The 13,429-nt window shown below is 39.8% G+C and overlaps 1 protein-coding gene across 2 annotated transcripts in view; it reads left to right on the top strand.

The window, feature by feature from the left end:
- Positions 1-13,429, top strand: part of KCP (kielin cysteine rich BMP regulator) — a 176,798-nt gene that overhangs the window by 155,916 nt on the left and 7,453 nt on the right. For both annotated transcript variants that reach the window (XM_082252857.1, XM_082252858.1), the window contains 11 exons: positions 282-455; positions 722-804; positions 922-1,042; positions 1,139-1,221; positions 1,306-1,405; positions 1,819-1,907; positions 4,863-4,965; positions 7,297-7,439; positions 8,402-8,574; positions 8,738-8,849; positions 11,386-11,487. In XM_082252857.1, the coding sequence (XP_082108983.1) occupies positions 282-455; positions 722-804; positions 922-1,042; positions 1,139-1,221; positions 1,306-1,405; positions 1,819-1,907; positions 4,863-4,965; positions 7,297-7,439; positions 8,402-8,574; positions 8,738-8,849; positions 11,386-11,487 (1,283 nt within the window). The remainder of the gene's footprint in view (positions 1-281; positions 456-721; positions 805-921; positions 1,043-1,138; positions 1,222-1,305; positions 1,406-1,818; positions 1,908-4,862; positions 4,966-7,296; positions 7,440-8,401; positions 8,575-8,737; positions 8,850-11,385; positions 11,488-13,429) is intronic.

Here is a 13,429-nt window from a genome sequence, read left to right on the forward strand (position 1 = left end):
GACCGGCAATAACACACAGAAGGCGGTGGAGGAAGTGAGTAGTGCAAAAAATGTCTCTACCATCTTCTGTGTTTAGTTACAAGTTGGAGAGGACAGGGCAGCCAGAGGTGGCAGAACGCCATTCCACCACATTTTGGCTGTAAAAAAAAAAAAGCCCTTGAAAGGAATCCTTTGACTTTAACCACAACCATGCATTCAACACTTTTTTTTTTAACATCTACCACTATTTTCTGTGAAGCCTGCACAGCTTATGTTACATAATTTTTACATTTGTTTTACAGGCTGTATTTACAATGGTCGGGAATACAAAGACCACAGCAACTGGATCTCCAGTGTGGACCGCTGCATGGCATGCATGTGTGTGGATGGTGTCACTACCTGCTCCAAGTTGCAGTGTATCACTTCTTGTACTAGTCACATAACATTACCTGGAGAGTGCTGTCCTCTGTGTGCAGGTATATATATTATCATCTTCTCTTGGCTTACCTTATGTAGTATTTGAAAGTTATTTCCTGCCTGATCTTTTTCCTGTATCTAAATCTGTATCTGTGTTTCTTGCACATGTGAGCTATATTTCTGTTGTATTATCTGCCACTATCATTGGATATCTGGTAGTCTACATGCTCAACCTGCCCTTTCTCCTGTATTTCTTCTCCATCTTCATATCATTTATAGTATATATACAGTCCTACTCTATAACTTTACCTGCATTTACTTTTAGACTGTGTAGTTAATAAAAAGGTGCATGTTCCTGGGGATAGTTTCCATCCTTCTGATGATCCATGTGAGATCTGCACATGTGAGGTAAGAAATTAAAACTCTTGTATGTAAGAGTTAACTTATTAACAAATACCTCTGAAAGAAAATGGTGCCCATAGTTATGGGTATATTATACCAAATAAGTTCCCACTCTCTGTATAGCGTTTACCAGATGGCCGGCAGTACAGACGTTGCAGCAGAAAGCAGTGCCCCAGCCTCGTGGATTGTCCAAAAAATCAAATTTTGCCACCCGCTATTGGCCAGTGCTGTCCCAGCTGTGCCCGTGAGTTGTAAATTCTAATCATCCTGAAGTTGTTGAGGTAAAAAGCCATGAATTATCTGCATATCTAATTTACTCTTTTTTTTTTACTGTTTTTAGAGGCTTTGAGCAACTGCACAGACCTACTGGTGGGAAGTGAGATACAGGCTATCAATGACCCCTGTTACACCTGCCAGTGCAAGGTACAAAAAATACATTCTAGAGCCTGATTATTCTATGTTTGTGTTTTTTTTCCCTCATTTTTGTATTTTATGGTTTTGTTTTAGGACCTAACATGGGTGTGTGAACATAGACCCTGCCCAGTTCTCAGCTGCCCTCGTTCAGAACAGATTACACCACCTGGTTCATGTTGCCCAGTATGCACTGGTGAGACTTATTTTAGTGATACTGAAAAGGGGAAGGAATGCATGCTCACCAAAAGGAAAAAGTGAATCCTGATTTTTTTGGAGTCTTTCAAATTTTTGACCCACATAACCTAATCCTCTGCATTACTGCCTTCAAAAAATGTTATAATGGAAAACTAAACTGTATTAGAATTGAATGATAACTTGGCTAGTTACTCTTATATTCTGATACTTTTACTATGTAGAAAAGTACAGGTGTGCATAATTCGATTCTGTTTATATGGTGGTAATAATATGGTGGCACAATGTAGTAGTTTGTAAATTTTCCATAGACTGATACATGTTTTCCAAACAGCTGTAAGGCAAGGCAATATGGTACTAAGTTAGTTCCATAGCAAGACAATATGGTACTAAGTTAGTCTCATTTCTATACAGAATGTTTGGTTGAACTTGAAGGACGAAGAGTTCCAGATGGAGAGACCTGGGCAGACAGGCAAAATCCATGTATCACCTGCACCTGTACAGTGAGTAGTGTTTTTGTTGATATTTCAGGGATATAATATATAGTATATTGTGGATATTGCAACAAGTACCTGCATAAAGCTGTTCTAATAACAATGTATGATATAAAGCTTGTTTTTTTTTTTGTACTGTTGCTATTTTGGTAAAGAACATTTCAAACTTCCTAATCTCATCGGCAAACATGATCTTGAAAATAATTAGTTAGAAAGGAGCTAATGATTTATCGGTAGCCATGTTAATGTGCAGGCAACAGAATGTAAGGAAGGCAAATATAAAGTATGAGGTGGCCATTGGCAAAGTATTCTTTCTTTCTATGATTTTCTTAACATAGCATAAAATATTTAAAGAAGACTTTGTAGGAGAGAAATACGAGGGTTGCTATTTCTGATTTCCTTCTGAAAACACTTGTTGTTTGACTGGTGGGCGGACCCACTGCCGTTATTATTATCCAGGTCACTGACCAGGAACAAGTTTTTAGATTGGGAAAGTAAGAAGTTCTTATGTGGATACTTGTTTAGGTCAGTGACTCAAAGAACCGAAGCTAAAAGGGTCAGCAAGACAGTCAGACAGCCAGCCTTTTCAGATGGAGAAGTTAATAGCCTTCATGTTTCTCTCATGACAAATGTCCTTTAAAGGGTTTAGTCTTCTGAAACTTGTCATGGGTGAATGCTGATGCATGAATTATCAACTGGCAGAATATCACTCGGGGACTTCAGAAGCAAAATTTCCACTTTGATGTTCCGAGGTCTGCTCCTACCTAACATGGGGTATTACTCTTCTGGCTGCATTCTTTGTAGTGTACAATAAATTAAGCATTCAGCAATGAGGCCACTTGGAAATATAGTGGCAGATAGGAAGAGCTTAGAAAACATCTTCAAAGATCTCCCCACAAGAATCTTTGAGCAATATAAAACAATTAGTGAAAAATACAAATAATAATGATACGTGAAACAAGTGACATGAATTAACAAATATAGTGCATCCAAAACCGTGCATCAAATAAAAGTCCAATAGAATAATAAAGTTCAGACTATGAGTCCCAGATTGGACAATGAGCAAAAGGCTAGTGTTCAAAGCAGGAATTCCCAAAGGATGGTGAAGCAGGAAGAAGCACCCGTGAGGAATGGTACAAAATGGCTGCTTACCGCAGAGCGTGGGCCCCCAAATTAATGGACAGGCCACAAACGCTTTATATGCAGATCTGTATTCTGATCTTTTTCCTCCAGGAGTTCAGGGGTTAAATCACAGACTCACAGGCAACTCCAACAATGCAATAGACCCATATGCGTGGGAAAGGAGAGTAAGAAAGCACATAGTGTAATCCAGTTATGAAAAAGGAAGCATTTATTTAGGTTACACTTACATAGGTAAAAACAATACAGGCAAATGTCATAAAAGCCGCGGCGTCCTGCGAATAGTAGATACAGCCGGCGCTCAGGGGGCGTGATCAGGTAGCGTCCGGTACCGCCCTACCGGTTTCGTCATATATGACGTAGTCCGGGGCACCAGCCTTTTGCTCATTGTCCAATCTGGGACTCATAGTCTGAACTTTATTATTTCTATTGGACTTTTATATGATGCACGGTTTTGGATGCACTATATTTGTTAATTCATGTCACTTGTTTCACGTATCATTATTATTTGTATTTTTCACTAATTTATGATTAGCGCTACACGATTGGTATATATATTGTTTTTGGATTTCTATAGATCCAGTGTTTACCAGCTTTTTAATTATCAATTTTTGATGTTTACTCACATGTAGCGCAGTCTTTCTTGATTTTTAATATAAAACAATTGCTAATTATTAATCAAAATGGAAACTATCATACACTGAAATGTTGCTATGGCCCTTTTAAAGAATGGTCAGAAAACCAATATTTTGCATGTGTGCTCCTCTTAGGCTAGGGTCTTATCGATCTGTATCCACTTTTTTTGTCTGTATTTTAACATGCATTGCACACTACACACGGATGTGAATGGAGTAATTGGATTCAATGTATTTTTATGACTCATGCGTTTTTGTGTGTTCCAAAATGCAGATAAAAAATGCAAAAGTTGTAACCAGGCTTTATGCTTCATGCACTTTGACTTGGCCTAAAGTAAAATCCCTGGTGCTTTACTGAATGCAAAACGTATACACCCATAAAATACATTATATGCGCAGGTAAAAAACGATTGCATAGAAGCATTTGCATCTACATGACTATAGCCACGTACAGTTATTCATTTGTATGACAGGTTGTATGCTCCTGCTGTGGCTCCCCAGGCAAGCATCGGGAATCTTATGTTAGGCAAAACAATGCATGCAAATGTCCACATGCTTGAGACATTATTATTTTTATATTTATACAGGATTTATATAGCACCAACAGTTTGCGCAGTGCTTTACAACATGAAGGCAAACAGTACAGTTACAGTACAATTCAATACAGGAGGAATCAGAGGTTCCCTTATCCTTAGAGCTTACAATGTAGGAGGGAGGGTCAAGTGATACAAAAGGTAATAACTGTGGGGGGATGAGCTGATGGGGAAAATAAAAGTACATTTGTTAGGTGTTAGCAGGATAGGCCTCTCTGAAGAGGAGGGTTTTCAGGGATCATCAAAAAGCATACAGAGCAGGAGATATTTAGATTCAGATTGGGGGAGGGAATTCCAAAGGATGGGACAGGCTCTGGAAAAGTCATGGGGGCGAGCATGGGAGAACATTACTGTTCTATTTCTTTTCATACTTGAATTGTAAGCTTTTCCTCAGAGGGGGTACCTTGACTCTGTGGGAACTGGTAAATGAAATCATGTTCATACATTTTATTTTGTAAAAGTTATGAGATTCTAGTGAGACTATCCCTCTAGAAATGATTGATTCCTGTAGTGAACAGTTGCATTTCTGGCCAAAGTTCTAGGAATGTCTGTGTATAATATCTACATTAGTTGTTGAGATACTTTGTTTTTCATAGCTGGGGCATGTTGACTGCCAGATACAAGAGTGCCCTCCTATACAGTGCCAGCAAGGTGAACTAAAAGTGCGGACACCTGGAAGTTGCTGCCATGTTTGTCAGGGTGAGTAGGCTGTTTTAGTGAATCTTTCATGGGACATCAGTAATGGACTGCTGCAATAATCTCTGTTCATGATGGTAATCAATATAATTACTTGAATAACTCCCTTGCCACATTCGTAAATATACTTAGAAGCAAAAATAAGAAATGACCACTAGGTCAGACTTTAGAGGCAAGTTGGACTACCAAATTTGTATATAATCCATATTTTATTTGTAAACGAAAGTATAAAAACAAGGAGATATACTTATAAAATATCAGCTAAAAACATGTATTTATATATGCACAAAATCGGGGAACTCAGGACCCCATGCTTTACAGAGCTTGTTATAGTTGCAGGTAAATGAGCACCTGTGTGTCAACGCATTTCGTTGATCTGCTTCTTCAGGACACACAATGGGGAATAAACAAGGATCATGCTTCATTAAATACATTTTACAAACAGCAACCCACAATATTGTAGGTGCATTGAATGCAATATACACCACAGACACATACATATATATTCACCCTGCCCAGAATAGGAAAACACATGTGTAAGAGTCTCCCTGGGTGTCAACTGGAGCACATAGGAAAAGCCAAGAAAAGTGTGACCCACAGTAGTTATGTTTACAAACTGTAAAATTAAGTATGAGAAGATGGCCGTGCGTGAACATGCATGTTCTTATTCTGGGCAAGGGGAATATATATGTATGTATCTATGTGTATATGGCATTCAATGTACCTACAATGTAGATAGAAAAAAGCTGCGTTAAAGTGAACCAAATGGTAAGTATTGTGCAATACACCAATCTAATAATGTTATAATTACTAACAAAATACAAACACCTGAATTACCAAGGATGCATCAAATGATAAGTGAAACAGCAAAATAATATTGAATTAATATATAGGCTGCTTGTGACCACTAGAAATCCCAAAGCATATAAACAATATGGATAAGTGAATAACTAATAAACGTGAATGATTAGTCCACAGGTGAAATAAACATAATGTAGTCCCAAAGATGAAAAAATCCAAAATAGGGAAAAAGGTGAAGTGGATGAAAGTAAATCCAATAGCTGTTGTCACCACGGTGCTCCCACAAAAGTGACATACAAATCTCCTTACCAGATACTGGTATATACACAGCCTTGTATATAGCTCCTCACAGCACCACTTTAAGAAACACTTGTTCCAGCAAGCCCCCCAGGATGAGACCAGAGAAGGATGGAACTGCTCCTAACGTGTTGACAGGATGGGCTAGTCCAAGCAGCTCGGCGGCGATGGCCTTCCCAATCCCGGTGCCCCCTCCGGTATCCCCCCTCACAATGTTGTGGGTTGCAGTTTGTAAATTGTATGTAATGAAACATGATTCTTATGGATATAAACATTTCTCTATTTGTACAGTGAGACCTGTTCCTTGTTCATTCCCCATTGTGTGTCCTGAAGAAGCAGATCAGAAAAACGCTTTGACACACAGGGGCTCACTTACCTGCAACTATGCAACTATAACAACCTATGTAAAGCACGGGGACCTGAGAGGCCTGATTTTGTGCATATATGAATACATGTTTTTAGCTGATATTTTTCTATGTATACCTCCTTGTTTTTATACTTTTGTTTACAAATAAAATATGGATTTTCTACAAATTTGGTAGTCCAACTTTCCTCTAAAGTCCGACTCAGTGGTCTTTTCTTCTTTTTGCTTCATGATGCTAATCATGAAAAGTGAGAGAGAAAGTGAGAGGAAATCCAAAATGTTACAGTTCTCAGTAGAACAAGAGGTAAATATTCCAATGAAGAGACCTGTTCTGGAGGCAGCTGTTTAAAAGGGAAGGTTCCCTTGCTTTGTAGAGATTTCCTCTCTCTTTCTGTTGTGTTTCTAGGACAGGGAGTGAAGGAAGATCTCCCCAACGAGAAACTGACAGCAAATAATGAACAAACCAGATTTTAACATATCCCCATTATATCCAAAACAAAAAAAGTTTGGATTATACACTTTAAAAAAACATGTCATAAAAGGCTGTCATTGATTTTCTCTGCTTAAAAATGCTAGCCGCCTGCCTGTTTGTGGGCCATTTGGCTACAGTGCTCTTTGGGCCACTGATCTGGGACAAGGATCAGGTTTTCTAAATTTAATCTGAATTCACTTGTTACATGCTTGCCCTGGGTCTGGGATTCATAAAGCTCTGAAGCCAGAATTGCCAGGAAACTAGGGTTGTAAGATGGAGGTGAGCAAAGAAAATGTCTACATTTCTGAAAGGTGTTCTTTATGAGCCTTTTGGCTAGCTGTTTGGATGGCTTCATTGGTACCAATGACAAACATTATAACATACATCTTCCTCTTTGCAGCTTCAGCGGTATCCTGTCTGTATCAAGGCCAGAGGTACTTATCTAATGAGCATTGGCAGGTGAATGAGTGTACTACCTGTACATGTGTTTCCGGAGAGGTGCACTGCCACAGTGAGAGGTGTCCACAAGTATCCTGTACTGCTGTGAGTTACTATGAATTATATCATATGTTTTCTATAATGTCAGATCTACATACTACGGAGATTTAAAACTACTCCTCATACAATATTTATTTCCTGATGATTATTTAGCGAGCCTTTTATTCATTTCTTCTAAGCAGACACTAAATTAGATATAAACCCAGCCAGTAAAAACCTGCATAATTAACACTGTATAAATTTGATTTTTAAGTATACAGCTTTCATTAAAATTTGTGTTGATCCTGCCACGAAGGTCCTTGTTTGGGTGAGCACTTCCTTTATTAGAGTTAAAATGGTTGATACACGTCTCTAAATTGCTCTCCATTGTTGTCATGCTGTCCATTCATTCTTGGTAGAGACTCGGGGGGGGGGGGGAAGGGGGGGGGGTATTTGCTAAAATTGGAGAGGGCAAAATCTGGTGCAGCTCTGCATAGAAACCAATCAGCTTCTAGGTCATATTGTCAAAGCTTAATTGAACAAGCTGAATTTAGAAGTTAGAAGCTGATTGGCTACCATGCACAGCTACACCAGATTCTGAGTGCTCCAGTTTTCGTAAATCTCCCCATTAGTGTCTGTTCCCATTCTCAATACCCAGGTGTCACCACAACTATTACATGCACATAGACAGGAAGAGGCAGCACTGAGATGAAAAAAAGGATGAAAAAAGTAAAAACTATATTTTCTAAACAAACAAACAAAAAAAAAAATACAATTGTTTATTATACAAAGTGCTTTAGTAAGCTAAATGTCATGCAATTAGGATCTAAATCTATATTAAATATAATGTATGTGGAGAGGTTCTTGGTTACAAAGGACATATACTAGAATCAGGACATTACACAAAAAAAAATATATGTGTATATAGACAGTGTTTTATTCCCAGGGACGGTATACATTTTAGCAGGACATGTGAAGTCTGTGTATTTTTTATCAGTATTTATTAGGTGTTATTCTGCCTTTTTTAGGATGAGACTCCAGCTCTGATCCCTGGCATGTGCTGTCCACACTGCATTCCTCGCCCAGCCACCTGCATTGCATTTGGAGACCCACACTACAGGACTTTTGATGGTAAAATGTACCATTTCCAAGGCAGCTGTACCTATGTCTTCAGTGAAGACTGCGAAGAAGGAGACTTCAGGTAAGAGCTCCTTCAGATCATGAGCAGAGCAGGTGTAATAGTATGGCAGCTTTGTGTGCCCAGTCTGTTTCTGCCACTCCCTTATACAATGTCATAACATTTTTATAATGTATTATGTTTTAATGTTTCAGAAGACCTTTGTAATTCTTTTGATTCCTTTTAGCATTCATGTGACAAATGATGACCGTGGACAACGCGGAGTATCATGGACAAAGGAAGTGACTGTGTTAATTGGGGATGTTGTGGTCCAGCTCCTGCAAGACTGGGTGGTTGTGGTGAGTAGTGCATCTGTATTCATGTCTCTACCATCTTAAGTGGCAAATCTAGATAAAATCACTACAAAATCTATTTTTAAAAGGTTTATTCTGTTAACTTTACTAAGAGCATAAATATATTGTTACATGCAACTAGTGTAATTACCTGAATTTTTCTTAATATTAGCGTCCTTTAATTTCATATATAATGTACAAATAAGCTTAGACAAGGATCAAGAATGCAGCACTGCACATTTGTTAACAGTAAACATGCTGACAGACAGGAGGAGAAAACAATGTGATGATGTTACATTATTCTAGTGCAGTGGTTCTTAACCTTGTCGGAGGTACTGAACCCCACCAGGTTCATATGCGCATTCACCGAACCCTTCTTAATTGGAAAAATAAAATATGATTTTTTCAAATTCAAAACATAGGTATATATTATTTTAGGTATATATGACCAGCGTGCCCCCTTTCAATGCACAGTGACCAGCGTGCCCCCTTTCAATGCAGAATAACCAGCGTGCCCCCTTTCAATGCACATTGACCAGCGTGCCCCCCTTTCAATGCACAGTGACCAGCGTGTCCCCTTTCAATGCAGAATGACCAGTGTGCCCCCCTTTCAATGCACATTGACCAGCGTGCCCTACTTTCAATGCACAGTGACCAGAGTGCCCCCTTTCAATGCACAGAGACCAGCGTGCCCCCTTTCAATGCACAGAGACCAGCATGCCCCCTTTCAATGCAGAGACCAGCGTGCCCCCTTTCAATGCAGAGACCAGCGTGCCCCCTTTCAATGCAGAGACCAGTGTGCCCCCTTTCAATGCAGAGACCAGCGTGCGGCGTGCCCCCTTTAATGCAGAGATCATCATTCGTGCCCCCTTCAATGCAGAGATCATCATTCGTTCCCCCTTTCAATGCAGAGAACAGCATGCTGCGTGCCTCCTTCAATGCAGAGAACATCATTCGTGCCCCCTTTCAATGCAGAGACCAGCGTGCTGCGTGCCCCCTTCAATGCAGAGATCATCGTGCCCCCTTCAATGCAGCGGCTCTAGCCTAGCAACCAGTGCAGTGTGTGGGCTCCGGCCACCTCCCTGCAGAGAGAGAGCGCCGACAGAGAGAGCAGCAGAGCGGTCACCGGATCAGGAGGATGATATACTGAATCCCACTATTGTGCGTGTCATCACGAATCATATGAGTCGGATGTGCCTCCTCCGAACCCGCGACACTGACTCATCGAACCCCTGGGGTTCGATCGAACCCAGGTTAAGAACCACTGTTCTAGTGTTTCTGGTCGGATTCACTCTTTTCTATTTGTCTTGGTGGTCACTGTCACTGGTAAAAAAAAGTGATGGTAAATACTAAATTTTTGAGTCGCCACATGGACAGGAAATGAGGGAAGATTTTCGAATGTGAACACCTGTTCTGGTAACAGCTGTCTAAATGGGGATTTCCTTTTGATTTAGAAAGAATTCCTTTTAAAGGTAATATCACCCCCCTTACCTTGCACAATCGATATTGCAATTGCCGAAACTTACTGTATTAATACCCGATCAGTAGGGAGTATTCATAGCCGATCAGTAGGGAGTAGTGGTGCCCTGTGCTGTCTACTTGTGTGAGCCCCGGATTTCCCTCTATAGAGTTCAGCTCGGGATATCGCCTCCAGCGGCAGTGAGAGGAGGCGATATCCCGAGCTGAACTCTATAGAGGGAGATCCGGGGCTCCGCACAGGTAGATCGGGTATGAATACTCCCTCATACAGGCTTTTGGTTCTACAGTTGCTGAATTAGTGGAGCTATGGACAGTGGATTTTGTATATCATCTGCAAACCCTTTGAATGAATTACCCTGGGATTTCTTACTGGTGCGGTAAATCCTCAAAAGCGCTTAAGACTTATCCATTAATTTAAAGGCCAAATCTATTTGGTACGCGGCCAATTTGTTTTAATCACACTTGTTGGTGCACCCTTTCTATCAAGAGTTGGGAAGATTGGCTCTACATGCATTCTGGGACTTGTGGTTCCTCCCTAAGGATAGTGTTTTCTTCACTACTAGAGTGTGTTTTCACTTTATAAGTCATGGTCAATTTTTTATGATAAGGACACTTCCTGGATTTTTATGCACGATTTTTATATATTTATTTTTGTATTTTTATACATTTATCACTGTGGTTTATGAATAAATTTGTTTTCACAACACATGTCATGTCACTCTGTTGCTAGCGCTGCACATATTATTATATTGTCATCTGGACAAATATAATGCGGGCTCTTCCCAATGAGGGCCCAGACAGCAATAAAAAAATTGTCAAAAGGTCTTACCCTTCCCTGTGCCATCCAGAACCAAGACAACTTAAAGCAGAGAGCTAGAAGAATATATTCTATAATTTTAATTTGTAACAACATAAAACTATAAAGCCAAAAATATTTCCATTGTGTTTGTATTTTTAGGGTATGGGTGAAAATGACATTAGTCAGCATTACCTGTACTGTACATGGTACAGTGAGCATACTGAATATTTTATTCTGCCAATTTACAGCCATTTTCTCTTACAGGTAGATTACCAGACTGTAGAGCTGCCATACTTGAAAGAACCTTTCATATACATTGAGAGGAAGACAAACACTATTCTACTGAACAGTAACATTGGAGTTAAGGTATTTGCTTGGATATCTGTTATTGGGAGTTATATTGTGTGCACGTTGGTGGCGTATCTATTGTATATGAAATAGACAAAATATGATTTTGTGCTCCTTTGTAATCCTTTTCTCTGAGTCCATTGAGGGACAAAGCTTGATGATAATAAGCAACCTAGAATTATACGGCTGCCTTCAGTAGAAAAGGACACTAGTCACAAAGAAAACTGATAGCCTGCCCCCTTGAGGCTAAACTTTTCTCGTCTTACATCTGCTCACTTGTAGTAAGCTAACCAAAGAGAAAACTATAGCATATACAGTGCTTTGCGAAAGTATTCGGCCCCCTTGAACTTTTCGACCTTTTGCCACATTTCAGGCTTCAAACATAAAGAAATAAAACTGTAATTTTTTGTGAAGAATCAACAACAAGTGGGACACAATCATGAAGTGGAACAAAATTTATTGGATGTTTCAAACTTTTTTAACAAATAAAAAACTGAAAAATTGGGCGTGCAAAATTATTCAGCCCCTTTACTTTCAGTGCAGCAAACTCTCTCCAGAAGTTCAGTGAGGATCTCTGAATGATCCAATGTTGACCTAAATGGCTAATGATGATAAATAGAATCCACCTGTGTGTAATCAAGTCTCCGTATAAATGCACCTGCACTGTGATAGTCTCATAGGTCCGTTTAAAGCGCAGAGAGCATCATGAAGAACAAGGAAAACACCAGGCAGGTCCGAGATACTGTTGTGGAGAAGTTTAAAGCTGGATTTGGATACAAAAAGTTTTCCCAAGCTTTAAACATCCCAAGGAGCACTGTGCAAGCGATAATATTAAAATGGAACGAGTATCAGACCACTGCAAATCTACGAAGACCTGGCCGTACCTCTAAAATGTCAGCTCATACAAGGAGAAGACTGATCAGAGATGCAGCCAAGAAGCCCATGATCACTCTGGATGAACTGCAGAGATCTACAGCTGAGGTGGGAGACTCTGTCCATAGGACAACAATCAGTCGTATACTGCACAAATCTGGCCTTTATGGAAGAGTGGCAAGAAGAAAGCCATTTCTTAAAGATATCCATAAAAAGTGTCGTTTAAAGTTTGCCACAAGCCACCTGGGAGACACACCAAACATGTGGAAGAAGGTGCTCTGGTCAGATGAAACCAAAGTCGAACTTTTTGGCAACAATGCAAAACTTTATGTTTGGCGTAAAAGCAACACAGCTCATCACCCTGAACACACCACCCCCACTGTCAAACATGGTGGTGGCAGCATCATGGTTTGAGCCTGCTTTTCTTCAGCAAGGACAGGGAAGATGGTTAGAATTGATGGGAAGATGGATGGAGCCAAATACAGGACCATTCTGGAAGAAAACCTGATGGAGTCTGCAAAAGACCTGAGACTGGGACGGAGATTTGTCTTCCAACAAGACAATGATCCAAAACATAAAGCAAAATCTACAATGGAATGGTTCACAAATAAAAACATATCCAGGTGTTAGAATGGCCAAGTCAAAGTCCAGACCTGAATCTAATCGATAATCTGTGGAAAGAAATGAAAACTGCTTTTCACAAACGCTCTCCATCCAACCTCACTGAGCTTGAGCTGTTTTGCAAGGAGGAATGGGCAAAAATTTCAGTCTCTTGATGTGCAAAACTGATAGAGACATACCCCAAGTGACTTACAGCTGTAATTGCAGCAAAAGGTGGCGCTACAAAGTATTAACTTAAGGGGGCTGAATAATTTTGCATGCCCAATTTTTCAGTTTTTTATTTGTTAAAAAAGTTTGAAATATGCAATAAATTTTGTTCCACTTCAAGATTGTGTCCCACTTGTTGTTGATTCTTCACAAAAAATTACAGTTTTATATCTTTATGTTTGAAGCCTGAAATGTGGCAAAAGGTCAAAAAGTTCAAGGGGGCCGAATACTTTTGCAAAGCACTGTAAAAGGAGGGAGC

The sequence above is a fragment of the Pelophylax lessonae genome (genome assembly GCF_965119305.1).
Source record: "Pelophylax lessonae genome assembly, chromosome: 4".
Classification (NCBI taxonomy): Eukaryota; Metazoa; Chordata; class Amphibia; order Anura; family Ranidae; genus Pelophylax; species Pelophylax lessonae.